Source organism: Clarias gariepinus, chromosome 5 (assembly GCF_024256425.1).
Source record: "Clarias gariepinus isolate MV-2021 ecotype Netherlands chromosome 5, CGAR_prim_01v2, whole genome shotgun sequence".
Lineage (NCBI taxonomy): Eukaryota > Metazoa > Chordata > Actinopteri > Siluriformes > Clariidae > Clarias > Clarias gariepinus.
This window is the reverse complement of record NC_071104.1, coordinates 24,680,984-24,704,515: the sequence shown is the minus strand read 5'-3', so window position 1 is coordinate 24,704,515 and position 23,532 is coordinate 24,680,984. Positions and strand designations below refer to the sequence as shown.

General features: G+C 36.7%; 2 protein-coding genes across 5 annotated transcripts; both read left to right on the top strand.

Moving 5' to 3' along the window:
- The first annotated feature begins 8 nt into the window (after positions 1-8).
- wipf1a (WAS/WASL interacting protein family, member 1a) lies at positions 9-7,330 on the top strand. 3 transcript variants are annotated; one of them, XM_053496411.1, is made up of 8 exons: positions 9-139; positions 2,471-2,576; positions 3,068-3,197; positions 3,321-3,434; positions 3,557-4,432; positions 4,513-4,773; positions 6,586-6,681; positions 6,813-7,330. In XM_053496411.1, the coding sequence occupies exons 2-8, from the start codon at positions 2,526-2,528 to the stop codon at positions 6,863-6,865; spliced, it is 1,581 nt and encodes a 526-aa protein (XP_053352386.1). In that variant the 5' UTR covers positions 9-139; positions 2,471-2,525; the 3' UTR covers positions 6,866-7,330. The 3 variants fall into 3 exon arrangements, with proteins under 3 accessions (XP_053352386.1, XP_053352384.1, XP_053352385.1); XM_053496409.1 differs by having other exon boundaries at positions 6,586-6,699; XM_053496410.1 differs by having other exon boundaries at positions 128-243; positions 6,586-6,699.
- A 1,796-nt stretch (positions 7,331-9,126) lies between these two features.
- Positions 9,127-23,530, top strand: gpr155a (G protein-coupled receptor 155a). 2 transcript variants are annotated; one of them, XM_053495828.1, is made up of 16 exons: positions 9,127-9,369; positions 9,686-10,138; positions 11,412-11,811; positions 13,336-13,504; positions 13,783-13,938; positions 14,620-14,703; positions 15,646-15,766; positions 15,894-15,978; positions 16,809-16,899; positions 17,181-17,382; positions 17,528-17,623; positions 19,162-19,292; positions 20,780-20,875; positions 20,968-21,032; positions 21,151-21,288; positions 21,900-23,530. In XM_053495828.1, the coding sequence occupies exons 2-16, from the start codon at positions 9,709-9,711 to the stop codon at positions 22,111-22,113; spliced, it is 2,478 nt and encodes an 825-aa protein (XP_053351803.1). In that variant the 5' UTR covers positions 9,127-9,369; positions 9,686-9,708; the 3' UTR covers positions 22,114-23,530. The 2 variants fall into 2 exon arrangements, with proteins under 2 accessions (XP_053351803.1, XP_053351801.1); XM_053495826.1 differs by having other exon boundaries at positions 9,671-10,138.
- The last annotated feature ends 2 nt before the right edge of the window (positions 23,531-23,532 follow it).

Genomic DNA, 23,532 nt, shown 5'->3' with positions numbered 1-23,532 from the left:
CACACACACACACACACACACACACACACACAGACTTAGTAACTACATTTACTGATTGGTTGGCTGAATCAGAGACAGGAAGTGCAATGAAACAGTGTGCACGGCAGTGATACTTACTTCTCTACAACTTCAACTTTGGGTGAGTCCGACTTTTCCATGAATAGATTGAGGGAGAAATTTGGGAGAGGGCAGGGTGGATAGGGAAGATGTAGATTACACTAGGCACATCCCTGCCTGTCAAAGGTAAGTGTGTTTTTTCTGTGGAGGTGCCTGCATTGTTTTTTGGACTCTGCTGCAGAGGAAACTCAGAGGAGGAAATATGAATTCTCACAAAGCTACTGAAGCAGAAGGGTGGCTGTTGGGTTGTTGCAGGTTAACCATACTCACTGCTAATTTTTCTTTCTATTGTGGGAATTGCTCGCAAATCTAAAAAAACACACTTCTTAGAAGACTTATATATAAGACTTATAGATCTGAATAAGTGCAGTATGTGTGAGGTGAAATTATAAAAATATTATAGAATTTATTGGTGAAATATACATAGTTTTGTAAAAACCTTTAGGCATCATTGGTGCAATAAAACTGTCATTAGCATTACATTGCAACATTGTTTAACTGCTCATGTTACTTTATTGTGTAAACCGATGACACTCTGACAGCAATAATCAGGAAGGTATAAAAACGAATATATAGGTCTTAACCTATTTTTGCATTCACACTCAACACCTGCACATTTTAGATTTGTGCGGTAAATAAAATTTCATTTTTGTGCCCATATTTTTGTCTGATAAGAAGCAACTCAATCATTTACAATTCTTACTTATTAACATATTGCATTTTTCTTATGGCTGTTTTAGTTCCACTTTTTAAAAAAACAACAACTTTAAAACCAACAAGTTCCTGTCTTCTTCCTTACAACTAAGTAATGAATTCTGCAAAAATCTTTACATTTTAAGAACAAACAGTTAATTCTATATATTATTTTAGGGGAAAAATTCATATATTTTCAAAAAGGATGCAGTCTTAACATATACAGGCTGAACCAACTATTGTGTATCACATTCTTAAATTCACACATTTGCTCTCAGGCTGAGCGTTCTAACTGCAGAGGAAATGAAGAGGCCTGTATTAGACTCTCTTATTAGTAGCTTACTGTATGTATCAGGAAATTGCTGACACCCTTGCTCAGCAAAGCATAAAGGTTCCACTGACAAACAAAGTCATAATTCTGCTTAAATCATTCTATTATACTAAACATATCTACCAGAAGCATAGAAACTCGGAATGAATGCAGTGCTTTTACATTATAAATAAATAAATAAATAAATAAATATAATAAGTGTGGAAAAGAGTGTTACAGTTTCCTGTCATCTCTGTGAGGAAACGATTTATGGAGAGCTTAAGCTACAGTAAGCTGGCTTCAGTCCTACGTCAGTTTCCTTATGAGAAAATGCCAAAATCTGCATAGATTTCCATTTTTTTCATCTAAAATCAGATGGCCAAAGTATGTTGTTTGCAATAAAATGCAACAAGATTATAATTGACCTGGACTTGTTAATCCACAATACACAGAGATCTTAATTAAGTCAAAAGCTGTGCTTCTGAGAAGAATTGTAAGAGTTTTTAAACTAGATGGGTTTATGATGCAATAAAAGGGCAAAAACCAAAACTCTTAGAACATTTTATAAAACAGAGTGGTAGCCTTACTCAACTGTCACAGGGTGCAATGTGGATGTTTTTCCTTATATATATTTAAATACATATATATTTCTTATATATTTTTAAAATTCTCCAGGCATTCCATCATTCATGGCCAGTGTGGGTGGCATTCTACTAAATCTGATTTATATATATATATATATATATATATATATATATATATATATATATACATTTTTTATATATCTTTATTGCTTTTAAGATGAATGATTAAATTCAGTCCTAAGATCTACATACTGCCAGCACAACTGTCATTTAAAGAAAGAGGAAACATAACAATAGACAATCTAACTAAACACTTGCTTTGAGGAATAAGCTTGAGTTTATAATTTAGTATATAATATAATTAATATACATATAACACAATCAGTAAGCTTTAATTCATGCTTGTCTGTTTTTGTAAGTTTCTATGTTCACTTGTGCTCACGTGTGGTTTATGTCTGTTTTCTCTTCTACTTTCCAATCCTTGGGGTCATGCATTGACACCTCTGCATAAGACCAGTATAAACATATTTTCTTATTGTACCCGGGTTCTAAGTCTCCTGATTCTTTTATTATCTAATTATCTAGTTATATCCAGAAGGATTTACAATAGGGTTTCCTTAGTTCAACGTTCTTTGCATCTTCTGGCTTTTTTTTTTTATACCGGATGAATAAGTGTGAACAGGGGCAGGGGTGTGAAGTTAAAAATGGTTTACTGCTAGAGGTTTAAGTTAATAGTTCATTCTAGGTCTCTCCCTTTTTTGTATAGGTGTGTGTGTGGATATTCAAGTACAGTGTGAGTAAGTGAACACGCTGGACAGAATATGCCTGGTCCTCCACCCCCACCAGCACCTCCTCCTCCAACCTTTGCTTTGGTAAGAAACTTTACAGCTTTCTACGCTGATCTCTCATTGTTATAAGTAGATGCCACATTGGTTAAGATATCCTTTTAGAAAAGCTACAAATGTAACACATAACCATCTCTGAACAACATATGAATGAAAGTGAAACTTATTTCTTTTTCTGGCAGTTGTTTCCCTTTGTTCCCACCATATTAGCAAGTGATTTCTAATGTAAACTTTAATATAACGTAAAATAAATAAATAAATAAATAAATAAATACTAATAATAATAAAACGTGCATTATGTCCCTAAAATAAAAAAAGGAAAAACAAACAGCTTACTGTCATATCTTCATTTGCATCTTAATACAAACAGTTGTTGCTGACCTTTTTTCATGTGTACTGTTCATCTTTCCTTAATCACTACTCAGGAAGAATAGCATCAAGCATTTCTTATTGTAGAGCACCACCTAGAGGTGATTGTGTTGTTAGTTACTTTTGAAACTAATTTCTTTTTCGAACAGGCTAATACTGAGAAACCATCCCTGTCCAGAAATGAGCAACAAGGGAGAAATGCTTTACTCTCAGATATTGGCAAGGGTGCTCGTCTAAAAAAAACTGTCACCAATGACCGCAGTGCTCCAGTATTCGATAGTAAGTGAATTTCAAAACAAGTCTCTTCTACTATCCTTCAGCAATAACTATTGTATAGCTCACTAGTATATTAAAAGCAATAACAGAATAGGTTTTTCCAACAATTGTAAAACTGTTTTACAGAGCCTAAAGGGGGTGGTGGTGGTGGTGGTGGTGGAGGAGGCGGAGCTTCAGGTGGACTTGGTGGCCTGTTCCAGGGTGGGATGCCAAGACTAAAATCTGGAGGAGGTGGCGCTGGTAATTTTATATATTTATATACACATACCTTAAATAATAACTGTACCAAAATGTGTTAAATGCAAATGATGTATTTTACTGTCTACTGTTTGACTTCTTAACATGTACATGTCTTTGAACAGCGAGACCACCTATGCCACCCATTGGAGGGAGGTCCCCTGCACCTAGTGGGGGGGCACCTCCTCGTCCCCCTGACACTCCTTCTGGGCGACCAAACATGAACAGAGGCCATTGTCCACCCATGCCTTCCTCTAATCCTACCCCTCCACGCAGTTCACACACTGGTGGACCTCCACCTATACCAGGAAGTCGATTCCCAAGCTCACCTTCTACACCACCAACAATGCCAGGTCGGCGCCCCAGCAATCCTCCAAATCCTCCCCCTGGCCGCCAAACATCTTTTCCACCACCCCCTGTTCCTTCTAGTGCCAGACCAACTCCAAACGCATTTTCCTCTGGATCCTCTAATGATTTCCCTCCTCCACCACCAGCAGTGGGAGGTAACAGATCAGCGTTACCGCCACCTCCTGTTCCAGCTAGTGCGCGGCCCCATTTGTCCACAGGCAGCACAGATGACTTCCCCCCTCCTCCACCAGCCATGGGAGGACATCGGTCATCATTACCTCCGGTTCCCCCTAGTAATCATGCTCCACTTCCTCCACCTCCTGAATTAGATGATTTTCCTCCACCACCACCATCTGTAGGAGGAAGTAGGAAATCATTTTCTGGTGATGGGTCTTCTCTGCCACCACCACCCCCATCTGGAAGTAAACCAGGACAAAGATCTATGGGAAGTGCCCCCCCACCACTTCCTTCTGGAAGAGGAGACTTGCCACCGCTACCCCCAACACCAGCAAGGGAGCCGCCCAGTACACTTCCTCATAGAAATTCCTTTAGTACCCCACCACCACCTGTCTCACGTCCTGGAGGGGCTGCGCCACCACCTCCACCCAGTTCAAGACCACCTCAAGCAGGAAAACCTTCAACTATACGATCTAGTATGGCCTTGGTCAAGTTCTTTAATTATTTATGCTTTACCATGTAGTTCAACACATGACATTTGAATTTCTTGTTATAGGTCCTCTTCCACCTCCACCTACAGGAGACAGCAGGGGAGGTCCTCTTCCACCTCCCCCTGCAGGAGATAGCAGAGGAGGTCCTCTTCCACCTCCCCCTGCAGGAGACAGCAGAGGAGGTCCTCCACCTCCTCCTAATCACCCTGGTGGTAGTCGAGGAGGCCGACCTCCCCTTCCTCCAGATAGGCCTGGGGCAGGAGGGTTCCCTCCCCCTCCCCCTTCTGTGGACAATGGCTACCAGAGTTCACCTAAAAACAACACTGGTATGGATTTGTTCATACTTTAGGACATTTAAAGGTAGAGTCAGTGCGTTTAATTAATTAGTTAATAGTTAAGGAGTGTAAACCATGTAACATGCTGGATTGTCTCGAACATCTGAATGCTGGATCAAGATATGGAAAACTCCGGGAATCTCATCCTTGGCTTACGTGGTTAGATGTTGGAGTTAACATAATTTGTTTTTACTCCTGTTTAAAGAGCATGGGTTGCTAAATTGACTAGATTATTTTAAATTATACACATACACATAGCTACCAACCTGTGGGGGAAAAAATTGTTTCTATTTTTAAAAAAAAGTCATATTTATAAGCACAATGAAGCTTAACAAAGAGTAACGTATTAATACACCATTTTAGCCAATGATAAACCACAGTTACATAGCTCTCATTATATATGAATATTGATGATGACTGTACTGTAAGTCTCTTTCAATTTGTAAACCACATCGAGTTTTAAACCACTGAACACAATGGAAGGCTCAATCTGTTTTTGTCATGGGCGTCGCTAGGCCATTTTGTACTCAGCCGCCCTAAAAATTATACATAAACTTGACTCCTTCGGCTCTTATTTAATGAATAGAAAAAAAAGAATAATAATAAAAATATGCTTTGTTTTATTATATTAAAACAATGTCTGTCTATATTAATGAATTTGAATAAATATAGTAGCTATGAAATTTTAAGGGATTGAATAGAGGACCTACTGTCTTATTTATGTAGCTAAAACACTGAATTAAACATGATAATCAAAGTTTTAATATTTATATTTAACTGTAGATGGAAGGTGACTTGAAAAACCTTCCATGCACAGTTCTCTGTTCAGTTCTACAGTTTAGTTCTCTGAAAGGGCAGCCTCTCAGGCACATTAACACTGTGTTCCCACCATTGATTGAAGTCACTGCATCAGAAACTATTTTTCACGTTTATTATGTCTGCCAGTTTCCAACAAAATGCAGCAGTATTGTCAAAGAATTTATAGATAAATGTTTTACATTATTGACACCCACACAGTTTATTCCATTGTCCAGCCTCATACTGTAGGTGTGTTGTTTATATTGCTAATCAATGTAAGTTTAAAGTTTTATCCTATTTTCTGGTTAAATTTTTCTGATTGCACCTGTACATAGAAAAAGGTTTATACGGTAAACAGCGTGTGTGATTAAGAAGACTCATTTCAGTACTCATTCTGAACAAGCCAAATAATGTGTTAAACATCTATGGGGGCTGAGGGCCCTTAACTGAAACTCCTAGAAACGCCCCTGGTTTTTGTTGTTGTTTTGTTTTTCGGTAAGCAATGGCCTAAAAGTCAGTTGTATGAACAGACTTGCTAAGCTCCTGGACAAAAATTACAAAACTGTACAGTCAGAATTGCACTTTATGTTACCACTCATAGGATTAAACCTAATTATTACCTATTATGCTTATAAATGTGATGCTGAATAACTGTGGCATGTTTAGACACTACAGTAATTGCATGTGCCAGAGACAGGGCATTTTCTCAGAATATTATTAAGTGTAATAAAACCAGTGTGACAGACCTAAAATCTAACTATATGAGCACAAACTTTACAACACGTTTTTTTTTAGGAGTCACCATTCTTATACAGAAAGGGTTATTGAAATAAAAGTTTTTTGAAATAGTTGATCTTTTCGTCTTTGGAATAATGTTAATTTGCCTGAATACAAAATTATCTACCCCACTCTCATATTGATGATAACACTGGTGACCCCTGGGTAGTACGATGAGTTGGTAGGATTTGGCCCTGATAATAAAGTTATCTTTTTTTTTTTTTTTAGATGAATGGGGGATGAGGTTTCCCTTCCATACAATTTCTGAGCTACCCCCACCTGAGCCATATATTTCCGGCCCTAAGACGTACCCCAGCAAATCTGGTAAGACAGATGTCAAAGGTGAGGAAGATTGTATTTGTTTTTCAGTTTATCATGTGAATGCTGGCATTTCCGTTAAAAAATACATATATATTCGGTAGCAATTACTATTAAATCTTGTATTTTCCTTGCAGGAACATTACCAAGGGAAAGAGGAGCTCCTCCACTGCCTCCAATACCCAGATAAAGAAAAACTAAATTTTAGTTATGCCACTGCTTTTTATTATTCATTTCCTCAAATTAAATTTTATGAATGTTGCTGAGAGCTTTGAATTTCATATGTGAGGTGAGGTGCTCTCTTTCACTCTCTCTCGCTTGCTCATTTGCTCACACACGCACACACACACACACATAAATGTATTACATATAATTAATATGTAATGTATAGACATTTATTTCTTTATAATACTGATGTAGGTGTATCACAGTGCAATGTATTCAAATTATATTTTGTATGGTAGTTATGTGGTGGCATTTCTTTTTATTTCTTTTTTTAATATACTGCATTTTTATTAAAGACTAATGAATATGGAAATAGTGTTTTATGTTCTACTGTTATTGCTGAGAAGGCTAAAAAGCACCTTTTATAAGACAAGTTGGATGAACAGTGCAGTAAATGAAATTAAAATAAAGTACATCTAAGCACTTTGAATTCTGAAGCATAAGAGGTATTAGAACAAACTTTACATAGCAGAACTTACTGTGTCAGGGATTATGAGGTTATTATGGAATTCAAGGTTTGCATTGCATTTGGCATTTGGTTGGAAACTCAACCAAATCTTGCACCGTGTTTAGTTCTGGGTTGGAAGTCACTCTCCTATAAACTCTGCTCTATATCTTTAACATGACATACAGTATCATCTGATAAGTTCATCGTGATCAAACTTCACATGTTTAATTAAAACCATATTTTATGTATTAAATTAAAACTATATTTTATATATAAAATACACATATGTCATAAAAAATCATGAGCTTCATGATTTTAAACTTTTGAGTCTCCAACTTTTTCTTTATAAAATGTTCAATGGTTCATTATTAATCAGCTCTTATCTTGGAATTAACAACAGGCAAGCTTCCCAAATGGTCTAAACAAAAGCTATTATGTACAAACTTAAAATAGCAAAATTACTACATATGTGACTTTTCATATCCCCTCATTTGGCAAATATTAAGGAAAGAAATTTGTTAGAATCCTGACAACTTAAATGTAACTGTAAGAAAAAATGAACGCTAGGACATTTAACCCCTATTGCAATTTGGTCATTTTACCTATAGGTCTGTGCATAGCAAGTATTGATCTGGCGCAACCACATGGCTGCCAAAGCACATTCACTTTCAATTAATATGCAAATTAACTCAGTTATGTAATAGATGACATGGTGTCAAACTCTTTCCCTAACATTTTTATAATGATGTGTGTTTATGAGGATATCACCCTATAGGATCAGGTTTCTTCTCACACATGTCAATCAAATATAATGCATATGCAACTCTCCTCTGTATTTTTGCCTTAGTGTAAGGTTTAGCTTGATACATTTTGAAGTGTAGGATAATCAGCTGATGGCAGTATTATAGGAAAAGAAACGATGGGTGGGCCAGTATAGCCCACGCTCCCCATAACAGCTGATACTATATAGTTGTAGAAGATTAATAATTTGTACTTCACTGTCGTCCAGAATAGGAAAAGTGCATTTTCGTGTCTGGTTCCTCATCATCATGCCAACAAGTCAAACTCCACTGCACCAAATGGAATTTGTTCTTCATGAACAGAAGACGACAGCTAGATGTCACTGTTAAAATATTATTATTATTATTATTATTATTATATGAGAAATAAACTTATGGAGTCTGATATTAGGAGATGAATATGTGTTCTTCTGGTTACTTTGTCACACTTCTTTCTATTTTTATGCAAATCCCAGGAGTGTACATTAGGTTTTTGTCTCCACCATGTCTGTCTTGTACTATTTAATTTTTTCTTTACAGACATGCATATGTTCTCCTGTAATGTAATATATTAAGTTATATATGGAAATACTAAATGATTTTGTACATAAATATGCAGACATGATAAACATATATAACAAAATTGTATATGTACAGCATATAATATGGTGGCTAAGACTTTTGCATAGTATAAACTATATATATATATATATATATATATATATATATATATATATATATATATATATATATATATTATATATATATATATATATAAACTATATATATTGACCTTAAAACTCTCTCTCTCTATATATATATATATATATATATACATAGACCTTAAAACTCCATCGTTGACGATCGCCAGTCGACAATCAAAATCAGGACTTTTACTAAAGCTCCACGAACCTCCAGTTCCGGTGCGTATTTCCATATCCCCGCCCCCGCTCACTGTGATTGGCTGAAGTATCTGTCGGGCGGTTGATAAAGTCGCTGTGTGTGACAGGAGAGCTGATTCGAGGTTCTACATTGTATCTATACATTTTCGCTCTGCTATGGAAAGTTTTCTGCTGACATTAATGACCTCTCGCATTGTGTGTCACAACCGGGGCGAAACGAGTTAAAACAGAGAGGAAACTAGTTTTGTTTTCTTCGTCTGCTCGCCATGTGAGGCTCCAGTTCTCCAGTTTCATGACCGTGACACCGGCAAAGTCCAGCACTACACTACACTACATCCAGGTAACAAGTCTTAGTGGTGGTTTTCAGCTTTATCAGGGTCTTTAAATTATTTCATAAAGGAACTGTTTGGTTCTTTTGATTATATAGTGTTACTGTAATGTGTATTCCATAGCCATACTGACAAGCTAATCCAATGTTGATTGCCCCCCCACCATGGTGTATCGAAAGTGTCACAAATCTGTAACCATTAAAACAAACTGGCCATTCCTTATTATTAGATGTACTGTACTGTAATGACCTCATAAAATCCCATTTGCTGATTTCTTTGGTTAAACACCTCATACTGGTTTTGCATTTATAGAAATTTCATCCATAGGCCACCATCAGATTTCCAACAGGATGGATGTCCTTTCAAACAGCATCTCCATGTCCAACTACATACCTGGAGTGGTCCCCTCATCTGTCCCTCCTCCTCCTATGTCTATCGAGAAACTCTTGCCTGCTCTCCTTGAGTGTTTTGGGATCATATTGTGTGGCTACATCGCTGGTCGGGCCAATATCATCACCCCCACCCAAGCCAAAGGTCTGGGGAACTTTGTGTCAAAATTTGCCCTACCAGCATTGCTGTTTAAGAACATGGTGCTCCTGAACTTTGGCAATGTCATCTGGTCATTTCTTTGGAGCATCTTAGTGGCCAAATTGACTGTGTTTTTTGTTGTGTGTGTACTGACGTTGGTGGTGGCCAGCAAAGACAGCCGATATGCCAAAGCCGGACTTTTTTCTATATTTGCCACCCAAAGTAATGACTTTGCTCTTGGATACCCTATAGGTAAGTCACTTTTTATTTTTAAACTATATATTTTGTTGGCGTTCATTTTAACAATAAAAGTTAATTAGCACAATGCTATTTATATATATTATATTGATATGCTTGACCTACTTTTGGCAATCGAGCCAACTTTCTGTTATCAAGTTATGCAAAAGCACACTGCTAGTGGGGTTTAAAACATGATGTGGGTGCTCCGCTCATATAAGAGTCAACATCATACATTTTTATGGCATAAAATAGGGTTCAGTTCTTTATTAAGCATCTCGCTGTAACAAGCACTGTTGATGGTTCAATCTTTTTCTAATAATGTTCCAATACTGGCCCTTGAGACTCCCAGAAATCTGTAAGCAACAGTTTTTCCAGCTGATGGTTGACTTCTGAATTTTCTTTTTGATCAATGATTGAGGATGTTTCCGGTCCATACTCTGCCGTTTAATCTCAGGGACGTATTCCTGTATCGGTCCAAATTTTGTTTGCCGATATCCAGATGCTTCTGTTTATGCTTTTGCCTAAGTTGTTTTAGCACCAGGTACACCCTCAGACCACAAAACGAATCACATCTCGCTCCTCTTCTTTCCTGCAAATCTATTTTTGCATCTATTTTTTTTTGTGGTTACACTTGCACCACAGTGACTGGAGAGACAGTAGACTTGAACAGAAAGTGCTGATAAGTTTTAAGTTATAATACAAACAGAGTTTGGATAATTTATGACTGACATCAAGGAGTAAAACTTTAGTATCAAAAATCTGAATAAACATTTCATATAAATTTTAGCCTCAACATTACATCACTACATTTTTATTACACAGCGATGTTAAAATTCTTTTCTGATTATTGATACGATTCATATTTCTGTAAATTTTATTTCCTGGTTTGTCAAGTGTTTTTAAACTAATTTTTTTAAACACAATTTTTATTGGTGACTTCATTGTTATTTTAATGTACTTGATGAGCAATGCAGAAATTCCTTGTACTTCAAGCTGTTATATTTGATGTTGAGGCATACCCTTTTCTGGATTTATTTTTTTGTCTCATGTCAGTGTGACTGTGGTTTGCACATCCACTGGTGAGAATCCAGTGACGCACCAGTTTCACATGGTTACAGTGACTTTTAAAAATTTCCTTCAGTTTTATGGTAATTTCCACCAAGATAATAAAATAGGATGTTCAACTGAAGTATTTTGCAACATGTCCAGTATGTATATGACATTTTTTTCAGTTTTGCTCCACTTCCTTTTCACACTAACTGATCTATAAAAACTTCCTCCACAGTTGAAGCTCTATACAGAAACACCCATCCAGAGTACCTTCAGTATATTTACCTGGTGGCACCCATCTCCCTCATGGTGCTCAATCCCATTGGGTTTGCATTTTGTGAGATACAAAAAAGGAGTCATGAGCAACAGCCGCAGCAGAATAAGCTGCATGTGGTTGGGATGGTCTTACTTCAGGTGCTCAAGAATCCTATTGTCTTTATGGTGGTAATTGGGATTGCAGCACACTTTGTCCTGGGTCCAAAGATCCCAGAGTTCATGCAGGAGTTTGTGGATGGTTTGGCCAACTCTTTTGGAGGAGCAGCTCTGTTTTATCTGGGTCTGAGCATGGTGGGGCAGCTGAAGAAACTAACCAGGTCCACCGTGGTGGCTCTCATACTTCTCATCACTGCTAAACTGTAAGTGAACTGTAGAGTGTAGACCTACTAGTAAATATCAGATGCCCAACATCTGACCTGATTTTGGATATGACCCATAATCTTTCTACCTTTTTGCCAGAACCTTTTCAAAAGATAAAAGGTGACACTGAAATTGGGCAAATTACTATGGAAACTTATTGTCCATTTTTACATTATTGTGCAATAACATTTTCTTTCAGTATATGCATGATACAGCTTTCTGTATTTTTGTTAAGCATTATTAGAAATATTCTTTGGCTAATATTTTGTTATGGATTACCTGTTTGTGTGCTTTGGTGAGGATGTCCAAGCTGTGAGTCTAGGGCGAGTTTAGGCCTGTATGAGAAATGCAAAACTGCTCCGTCTACAAAAAAATACTTTGCCTGATCTTACTGATCTGTGATTCAAGCCGAGATAAATCTTAGAGCTTAATGAAACCAGTAACCAAAACATTTTTTATTAGTATTCTCTTGCATTTAAGTACTTAAGAAGTAACCCTGATTGTTGAGGATTTTTAGATTGATCAACCAAAACCTTTACAAAATATTCATTAACCATTAAACATATTGTAGATTTAGATTTTTTAAAGTATAAATAATCATTTAAATTAAAGAAGCAACATCAACAATATGTCTATCTAACCAACCAAATATAACCTACAGCAGAAACTCTGCACTGACCTTTATTTATATAGTTATATGTTCATATTATTTAATATTGCATTAGGTTATTAACTTGTTGCTATTTTGCATGTCACGATGGTTATTTTCAGTTTGATTATGCATGCAACACGCAGATTTATCTGAGTGTGGTTATATGCATGATGCAGCTTATTATAATCACACTTTATTATATGCTAATTAAGTGTGATTATACTGTAAGCCATGAATCAACATAAAAATTAGTTTGTAACACTGGTGGCAAACTAAATTATATGCAAAATAATTTGCACACATGTAGGCTAATTGACTTATCAGTAGACTACTACCTTAGTTAATTAAGACTTTGTTTTCCAGGGTTTCTGTAGATTGTGGTGCTCCATAATGTGTAATGTTTACAGATGTACAGTACCAGTCAAAAGTTTGGACACACCTTTTAATTTAATGTTTTTTTTTTTTTTGTGATTTCTTTTCTACATTCCAGAACAATACTGGAGATTTCATGTAAGGAGTTGCGTAATTAAGTAACAACAGTAACAAAAACAGTCAGTTGTTCTTTTAAGACACTGAGGTTAGCTGTTTTGGAATAGTTCTTGCAAGAACAGTATTGTCAAGTGCATTTGCAAAACCCATCAATCACCATGATGAAACTGACTCTCATGAAGACCTTCCCAGAATAGCAAGATCAAAACTTACCTCTGCTGCAGAGGAGAAGTTCATTTAGAATTATTAGCCTCATAAATCCCTAATTAAGAGCACCTCAGATTAGAGCCGTTATTAGAGTTATGTTTTACAGAGCATAAGTAGCAGACACATCTGTGTGTGTGTGTGTGTGTGTGTGTGTGTGTGTGTGTAATGCCCTTAGGCTGGTGATGCCACTGATTTGTAGAGGAATGGTGGAGGTTTTGGACAGAGGGAATATTACCTCTCAAAACCAGACCAGTCTCTCTAACTATGCTTTTCTGTATGGCGTCTTCCCTACTGCACCAAGTGTGGCTATTTATGCCAGTCACTACAACATGGAACTGCAGGTGGTAAGTGCATGTGTTTTTGTAGTGCTTTACTAGACTGAATTGTCTAACCATGTCATGCTTTGTGCATATAGAGATAAAGATTCAAGCTGTGGTCTATATTAAATGATGTCACCAAATAATGCATTTATTTATTATATGATGGGATGAGATGTTTGGGCTAACTTTAGGTCATTGTGATGTTTTTTTTGTGATTTGTGAATTATAATAATGTAAGTTTGTACTGTCTGCTTTGAATTTGTCTAGTCATCTTTAAATGTACCAGACTTTTATTTTTCCAGATGACCTCAGGGATGGTGATCAGCACATTCCTCTCCGCTCCTATAATGTACGTCTCTGCATGGCTGCTGACTATTCCCTGGATGGATCCCAAACCACTAGAATCAGCACTAAAGAACATTAGTTTTAACATCAGCATTGTCAGCTTTGTCGCGCTAGTAAGTAGTCTGCTTATACACAAAGTGCACACTGTTCATTTTTTTGTTCCTTTTGTTTCCCTGTTGCTTTCGTTTCTTTTTCTTTTACAAGCCAAGTTGACACTCTGGTTTTGAGTAGTAGTGGAGGATTTAATTAAAATAGCTTAATGATAACTACAGGGACATAAATAACATGGTCTGAACTTAATTTAGGTAAAACTATATAAATACACTCTCACCTTTTAGACTGTGTGTGTGTTAAAGGGTATGCTGTGTAACAGTAAAGAGTTTCTAATCAGGGGGATTTTGTGTGCTTAACCACAGGGGGCCTGCACTTCCTTCCTCTTTATACACTCTGAAGTCTTTAGCTCCACACACATTTTGGAAACAGAAATGGATTAATAATAAATTGATGAATGTGGTTAAACATATCTCCACCCTATGTGAAACAGATTGTGACATGCAAATTCATTATTTAAATGCTCAAGTCCGTTTCTGTACTTTCACAATTTGTGTTACATCATTATAGGATTGTGGATGTTTTGCATGGTTTTGAAACGTGTTGTTCAAACCAATAATGAGTCCAGAAAAAAGAAACTTGAAATACCTGTATCTTCTCCAGTGGGTGCATGGTTCTAAACATATTAGAGTTTAGCAGTTATGGTACAGTAACTCTGTGTGTGTGTGTGTGTGTGTGTACAGGTGTGGTGTGTAGCTGTTAGTATAATGAGTAAGAAGTTTCGCAGACGACCTCACATGTTTACCATCAATCTGTTCGTGGCTCAGGTGAGGCAAGGAGATCTTTAATCTAACCTATTACTATGTTTGCAAATCAGTGACATAATGGTGTGTTGACGCTTACAGGATTATAAGCTACATAGTACTGTATACCACAGCACTGTTGAATCCCGTACCTGATTGGACACAAGAGGCAAAACTACTTTTTTTCCCTATGAGCCCATTTCCCAGTTTTTAGAGAACCTGCTCCCCAAATATAATCTTTTTACAAAGCTTTATCCAATATCCTCCTGAAACCATAAATGATTTCTGTTGTAGAAGAGCAAAGCAAACAAGCATTGTTTTAAAACTGTGGGTTTACTGTACACATTACTTATAAACATTACTTTGTAAAGTCAACATTTTTAGCCTTTTATCTCTGTCAGAGACAGCATGGTGGCTTAATGCGTACCACTGTCATCTCATGTCTTAAGTGTTGTGGGTTTGAGTCTCCTCTCCAGTCTGAGTGGGTGGAGTTTGTGTGTTCTTCCTGTGCTTGACGTGCATGTTAATTTGTTCATTGTGTATGATTACTTGTGCTCTGCAATGGGTTGACACCATAGACTGTATAAAAATTAATTGTACAAAGCCTCTGTGATGTCATCCATATGTTTTCTGAAGAACAATATTGATGCTTAACTATGGGCAGCCTGATTGTCGCCATCTTGCCATTCAGCTAAACCCCAGTTACTTCATAAATGGCCATATGGATGGAATGAATGGAGCCTGGCTGTTGCCTGGAAAATGCATACTTAGCTACACACTAGTTTAGCTTGAGCTTAGCTAAAATGCTAAGATGACTTTATCTATACCTTCACTATAGGGTGTAACTGGAACTCCCGGTTGTCATTGATTGTTCTACCATAGCAGCAAGTTTTTGTTTTTTGTTTTTTAAATGTAAGTGCACTTATATCTTTATGCTTTTTTAATGCTTTTTTTTTTTTTTTAAAGCTGGGGGTGTGTATAGGTATGATTGCTTGGAATTTTGTGGCAGTTAAGAACAACTTCATTGGTCAAGTTTTGACTTTTACTCTACTCTATGGCTCACTCTACAGCACTTACATTTGGCCAGGTAAGACAGAAAATGTGCACACACATACACACTTCTTACACTCACTAACTATCTTCTTACTATCATCCCAACAATATGCCTGAATTTTCCACAGTCGATAATATTGATGTGTATTCTGTCTTCTAAGGTCTGATAGCTCTCTCTCTGTTCCTACTGAGGCGGGATGACGAGCTGAAAGTGCGGCCTGCTGTTTTAATGCTAATAGGTTGGGGGTAAGTTGTTCTTGTTATCGTTGAGTTTTTTTTTTTTTTTTTTTTTTCTTTCTCTCTTTTTTTTAAGAGTACTACTAGCTTGTACAGATTTGATATTTATTGGCACATAAAGAGTTCCTTTATAAAAAACTCTTTTTAAGAATTATCTGTTTCGTTGTTTCGAAACAGGCAGGTGAAACTTCTGCTGCAAATTGAAAAAATACCAGTGGAATTTGGGTGACTAAAAGCAGTCATAGCTACAAGCTTATAAGCAGTTTACTGATCATTCACAGTCGGTATAGCAACCAAAACAGGATCGGCAGGATCATAGATGTATTGTAGTTGTATCACACCAAAGTATTTGCATGTGTGTTGTTGGGTTTTCTGTTAATTCTGCATCAGGCAGCTGCGAGTGTATTCATGTTAGGTGTGGCACCAAACATTATACACATCTTAAACTTGTGTAGTGTGTGTTACTTAACCCCCACAGATAATATAAACGTTTTCTTAATTCTACTGAAGGCTGTAATATTTCAGTACACAATATGTTTGCTCTTGGTTGAACAGTCACAAATAGTAATAATATTAGAATGAATAAAAACCACCACATCAACATTTTTATGGAAGTTTTACTTCGGTTTAAATGTTAGTTCCTGCTTTAACAACTTCGAACAACAGCTAAAAACGCAACATGTAAATACATTTTCACATACTTGACCAGACTTGGTGTCTTTAGACACCCCAGCAGTTTACTATGGTGCAGTATGTGTTGTAAAACGGATGTGTTTTTCTGTGATCCATTTAAGAAGAAAAATGTACAGTACAAAGTGTTGAATGTCTCCTGTTTACAGAGTGCCATGTGTAGCAATGAGTATTCTGCTCATTGTGGGAGAGAAGATGCCCGACACCATTGATTCTGCCTTTTTTTTTGGTCATTCACAGGTAAAATATTCTATCTTGAATAATGCTGTGATTTTAAAAATTGTCAACAACATAACTTTGGCTCATGGCCAGTTTAAGTTCACCATCTAGAAGCTTGGACTGTCTTTATATAACTCTGTTCGAGAAATGTACTAGCATGAACCATAGATATACAGTAAGCATAACCTGAAACATACTACAGTACGTACATGTCTTTAAACAGATCACAGGAGCTTTTGTGATTCCACTCCACTTAAAAAGCTTTAATTCCAATTTCTTTCTCTCTCCCATTGTACATGCAGGTTATGTGTACAGTGATCGTGTTAGGTGTAGGTATAGCTGTAGCTGGAATCTCCCTCATGCTGCTCAGCAGAGGCACACATGAATATCAAACCCTTGAGCACGCTTCACTAAATGGCACTACAGAGGATCTCAGGACTGACAACAATACGCAACCAGAAAGCACTACTAAGCAGATCAGCATAGAGGATGGTAATTGGAGAGGTAATGCACATAACACAGTCTAAATAAATCTAAATTACTTCAGAGGAAGTGGTGGACTTTTAGATTTAGTAAAGACATGCTTATTTATTTTGCTTAAGAGTTCTTCTCTACATATTGCTTTGTTTTTTTTTTTTCTTTCTTGCAGGGTGTGAGGGATGTGAGTGTAGGTGTTCTTCAGTTCAGGCTGTACCAAATAATATTTGCAACAACAGTGTGAAGGACATACCATCAATACAGCCAGGTAAATTATTACTGCTTTGTTACCAGGACTTGAAATTATCTCTGTAGCTCAGCACTCAGTTTTTCGACTGCGTAAGAAAGTTTATAGTCTCATTATTTATGCAACTCTTAAAATTTGGGTGTTATCTGTCCTATTATGCAATGCCAACTGTGTGTCAATGTGTTTGGCCTTGATAAGATGACCTGAGTGAGATTAGATACATTTATATCCTGTATCTGCATATGAGATAAAGTGGAATGAGAGTTAGCTGACTAAGGAGAAAATTTAATAAAACCCATCATAAGCAATACATGCATACTGTGCGTTTTTCTTACCCACATCTAAAAACAAACGTAATTTTAGGCGACACCAAAAAAGAAGAAATAGTAAAAAGACTAATAGACTAAGACTACATTTCACAGTATGTAGGCATTATTGCCAATATGCAATACCAACTGCTGAGCAACATGCAGAACCAACTTTAGCCACAAGTAACAATTTGAAGTAAAAATTTGTCAGTTTCTCAAATTGTTTTTGAAAAAAAAAAAGATTTCACACTCTTGTGCTTGGATACCATGAAGATCGAAAGCTTTCTCAGTAGCTTGGAGCCATGATCGGACCTGCCTCATGTCTCAACCACTGCATCCCCTTTAATGCTCCAAACACTGGGAAATCACAAATGTGGTCGTGACTATATGGGGAAGTGGCAATAACTTCCAGCTAAGTTTCAATAATGTGCATGTGATGTTTGTGAGTGTGTGTGTGTGTGTGTGTGTGTGTACAGTTCCTATTGTCAACTTGCATGTCTTCTGCAAGTTGACAATGAGTTATTCATCGATTTTTAAACATCTGGTGTTCCACTTACTGAACGACTGCCATGGGCTCCAAGCCTCCTCAGCCGGGATAATCATTCACGGACGTGTGGCCTTATTTAAATAATTTTTACCATTTAAATGTTTTACTGTGGCTAAGAGTCTCATCACCGTAATGTCTTTTGGAAATGTCAATCAGTTTTATGCCTTTATTTACACTAAAATTTAACTCCCAGTTTGACCTGAACACTAAAAGATTTTTTTTTTAAATCATTTCTACATAATTTTGAAACAGCACATTTTTGTTCTGTGATCTTTAAGAGAGAAGCAATCCCATGACAACAAGATTAATAGAGATGACTCCATGATTATGAAATCTTGTAACTAATTTATACTCCAGAAATATTCTTAAATATAGACTTTTGGTTAAATAAGACTTTAGAAGAAGAAAAATAAACAGTTCTAGATATACTTTAAGTATCTATTGTATTAGGTTTGTGTATGGTGACCTTTTTTGCTTAGGGATAATATATACTTTAGAACATGGTAGTAAAGGGCGGATGAAATTCAAATTTTATTTGTCACGTACACAGTCATACACAGTACGATATGCAGTGAAATGCTTTTCACATACTCACTCAGTATTGATTTTGGGGGGAAAAAAATCACATCATATATATGACTCTAAGCAAGGCAGGTTGTTGGTTCTTGACATGGTTAGTGTGTGAGATGTGACTGTGTTCACAGGTCAGTGTGACAACTGCTGTGATGCCTCTCATTGTTTGCTGGTGGAAGAGGAACAGAAGCAGCAGACTGCAGACAGACAGGTAGCCAGACACATACTGCTCTGTCTGCTACTCACTGTCAGTCTCGTGGCTGTAAGTATAATGTTATATCTGCTCCACTTATTGCACGTTCTGCAAGTTAAAACCAGAACAGTAAATTGATATGGTGTTTTACTGTGTAACCATAATAAGGAAGACAGGCAGGGACATGGAGAACGACTGCTGGTCTGTCAAAAACATGAGTGGGATAGAAATTTATAGGAAGTAAATTTGTGGAAAAGTGAAACCATGTGCTTACTCCCACACTTCAGTTATTGCATAATTACACTTTTTGTTTATATACATGTTTGGTTTTTTTAGTATCTGATAGTAAGCTGGTTGTGACTTCATCATTTGATTACTGATTTGAGTACTTAATTGATTTTAATTTGTGGGAAAAAAAACAAATTGGCAGCACAGTTTTGATTATCAGTCCTGTAAGAGAGTTTGAGTTGTTACAACTGCCAAACGGAGAAATCAGGAAACACAGATACAATTCATCAAATGGTCAATTCATAGTAACTGAGTGAATGGTAATAAAAAACTATTAATTATATGATAAACCAAATCCACCAAATGTAAAAATAAGAATCTAATTTGGTGTGCACTACTTATTACTTATTGCCCTTCAATACTGGGTCATTAACAGATCCGAGTTAACATATTTCCAATTTCAGTCCTAATTTTCCTATTTTATGTCCCTATGTGTATGCATGTGGTGTTGCTTGACAACACAGTACTTACATGTGAACACACAATGTCTCCGTCCTGTTCATCTCCCTGTATTGTACAATACAAGCTTTTAGATTTATCTGGGTTTACTAGGTAATTTTCCAGACTGGATCAGTATCAGGTATTGACCTGTACTCAGAACTCTGAAATGAGTCTGTACATAGAACCATTTAAAAAATGGTAAAAAAAAAAAAAAGTTTACCATCTCTTTACATGAGGCATGTATGTTCTATGTAAATGAAGGCCTGGGGCGTTTTTTTTATGTGCTTGTGTTGCATTTGAGAAAATGTGACCTTAGGATATATTTATATTTTTAATGCAACTGATAAAAAATACTTTTGTGTGAAAACAGGGTCTAAAAGAGTACTGTAACGGAATGCTGCTGTGGTTAAGGAATTGTAAAAGTGTGGTTAGGGAACTAAGACCTTTTACCAAAGACCTAAATTCCAAATATGAAAGCCAAATAAAAATAAGTACTAGTCATCCCTCCATCCATCCATACCTTCCTGCAGTCCAGCTAGGGACCATGGAGGCCAATGGTGACTATAGTATTTATTACAATTTTCACGACTGTGGTAGGACCCCTGGTCAACATTCACACAGGCATTCACGCACTACATGGAATTTGAAAATGCCAGTTAGTCTTCTGTATGTCTTTGGACTGTGGGAGGAAACTGGAGTACCCTGAAGTGCAAGGCACCAGTGCCACCAAGTACTAGTAATACAGAATCCTTTAGAATTACTTCATCTTTTAGATGGAATTAAAGGATGGTGTTGAAACCCTTTTGGTTTTGTTTGTGTGTTTTTAGAATATTTCTAGCTATCTCTGGTGGCTTTTCAGTCCTGTTCCAGGCAGACTCTACTTGGAGCTGCAATTCTTCTGTGCTGTGATCAACTTCGGACAGGTAACCATGTACAACTTTAATGATTTAGTTGTCCATAGTTAATTGGCAATAACTTTTAATAGTTAACACTATATCTACCTCTCTCCCCATAGGGTTTTATATCATTCGGCATTTTTGGTCTTGACAAACATTTAATTATTATACCATTTAAAAAGAGGTATGTACGTTCACGTTCACATTCACATGTGGACACTCCTATAAGATCACATCACCATTAACAGCACATGGTCTGTGTCTTTTGTGTTGGTTATTTTTATTGTCTGTTGTTTCTGTAGGTTAGCTCGTCTGATGCAGTCTCGGGGACAGGAGGCAGACGGTCCATCTAATGTGTCTGAGGAGATCCGAATCACCTGCAGTCAATTTCTCAAGTACCATAAGGAACAATGTGTCCATGACATTGTCCAGAAAAAGAGGTATGTATTCAATATAGAATTCAGTTAACTCTAAAAAGGTATTTTTATTTTATTACTTTATCATAGTAGTCAATTAGCTTACCACAGTGATGCTGAAATCTAATTGGCCGAAAGGTGCTGAGTAAAGTATTTTTAATAACGTACATTAAAGGCTTTTTAACAACCAAACATGTCTATGACAAGCTGTGTAGTTTTGGCTGCATAAACACAAGTGATGATGGGAACTGACCTGTCTTACACATGTTCCATGCCATCAATGGTATCTGTAACCCTTTGCAAATTATCACATTTATTTATTATCACAAATTAAACATTGTTTGGCAGATTTTTGGTAGATTACCATGGTATAAGAGGAATAAAACACTGTGACATGCTGTTATAAGGAAAAATTATGTCAGGTTATTTATTATTATGAGTCACATTTTTTTTTCTTTTTTTTTTCCCCCAAGACATGTTTATCACAATATTATTTTTGTATCCATGGTGCAAACCTCTTTACATGCTTCCTCATTTTTAGTTTCATTTCTGCATTGCACTAGTCTAAATCACTGTATTCTAGTTTTAGAAGAAGTCTGTATTCAACTTCATCCATGTGCATGTGTGTTGTGCAGGTGTGGGGAGCACAGTGTAGCGCACACGTTTCTCGGCAGTGACATGGTGCAATGGCTGCAAACAGTTGGATTAGCTAGTGACCAGGGGGAGGCACTGCTCTACGGCTCTCGCCTGCTGGAAGGCGGAGTCATCCACCACATCACTCATGACTACAGTTTCCAAGATGACAACCTGCATTACTGTTTCACACAGGGCTCTGTGGTTCATCGCTAAAGCTTGAGGAATATTATACCCATTAAACACAACTGTTAGTTCAACTTTCAGTCTGTTGAACATAACCACTGACTTAACCTTGGTGTGTATTACACTTTGTGTAAACTGACTTCAGGATGAAAAGGGATGCAAAAAAACATGTGCTGCTTTGAGGAGTAAACTACACAGCGTGACCCAAAAGTCTGGATACATAGGCAAGCAAGCAAATGCTGTAAAAATCAGCAGCAATATCTCTGTGTGAAGAAGCATGTATTGGTAGCGTGAGTTTCATGCATGCATAAGACTCTTGGGTTACTCTGTGTGTGTGTGCATGAATAATTTTAAGTTGCACAAGCCTACAGTCCACTAAATATTTTAAATACAATGTATTTTAAATACAATGTAAAGAAATCCACTGGATGTCTTTTATTATGCATCTTCGAATATATCAAGCATCACTTCTGCAAAATTTTTTGTATTATTAGTTGTGTCTTCCATTAAGCACTTTTCAGCTGGCCTTTTCCTGTCACAGGTCTTCCAGGAGATTACCAATATATATGGGCATTTCCTTTAGACTTAAGATTTATGTTTGGACTATTCACACACATTTTATTCTATAAGGGGTGTTCAAGTCAAACTGGAACTTTTCGATTGAGAATAACAACACAGTTATGAGAGTTAAAAACTAGAATTATTTCTCTATATATATGAAATTACACAAATATATGGTGGCACACTGGTGTAGTGGTTAGCAACATGGCCTTGCACCTCCAGGATCGATGGTTCGATTCCCACCTCAAGTCTGTATGCATGGAGATTGCATGTTGGGTTTTTACAGTTTTTTCTAAGGATTCTTTTTGCTGTTTGAAGATCTGTTGAGAACATCTTTCTCATTCTGTTCGTGGGCGAGTTGCTACTCGTACATTGTTGGATTTTCTTTAAAAGCTTTATCAGTAATGTATTAATAGCATAACCTTACTTGCTCTTGCAAAAACAGAACACCTTTGGTGTTCCTACTAAGCATTTTTTCTTTCTTTTTTTTAAACACTAAAGAAAAGGGCTCTTGAAGGAGTTAAGGGAGGGTAGCATTTCAGCAGTGATTAACTGAGAAAACTAGTGTAGGAGAGGATTATATATAGGTAGTTTTAACTCTTATAACTGTGGTGTTCTCTTGTACAATCAAAAGGCCCGCTTTGACTAGAAGAGCCCTCATAAATGTGTGCACCAGTGAAGCAATTCTGAGGTGTTTTACAAATATCAATTCATAAATATTTATACAAAAACACACTGGGGAAAAATGTTTTTATTTATAGTAGTCATTATTCCTGGTTTTGGAGTTTATGTTGGGATTTGTAGTCATTTATGCCATTATCCAGAGGTTAAAAAACATTTAACTACATGTCTCTAATATACAGTAGTATATGTAACAGATTGTATGAG

What these genes read in the sequence shown, in the direction of transcription:
- wipf1a (XM_053496409.1), top strand. Translation starts at nt 2,526, where the DNA reads ATGCCTGGTCCTCCACCCCCACCAGCACCTCCTCCTCCAACCTTTGCT. An exon ending in CTCCTCCAACCTTTGCTTTG is followed by an intron (nt 2,577 to 3,067) that starts GTAAGAAACTTT and finishes TTTTTCGAACAG; the next exon opens with GCTAATACTGAGAAACCATC. An exon ending in ATCTGGAGGAGGTGGCGCTG is followed by an intron (nt 3,435 to 3,556) that starts GTAATTTTATAT and finishes GTCTTTGAACAG; the next exon opens with CGAGACCACCTATGCCACCC.
- gpr155a (XM_053495828.1), top strand. Translation starts at nt 9,709, where the DNA reads ATGGATGTCCTTTCAAACAGCATCTCCATGTCCAACTACATACCTGGA. An exon ending in CTTCTCATCACTGCTAAACT is followed by an intron (nt 11,812 to 13,335) that starts GTAAGTGAACTG and finishes TAATGCCCTTAG; the next exon opens with GCTGGTGATGCCACTGATTT. An exon ending in GACATTGTCCAGAAAAAGAG is followed by an intron (nt 21,289 to 21,899) that starts GTATGTATTCAA and finishes TGTGTTGTGCAG; the next exon opens with GTGTGGGGAGCACAGTGTAG.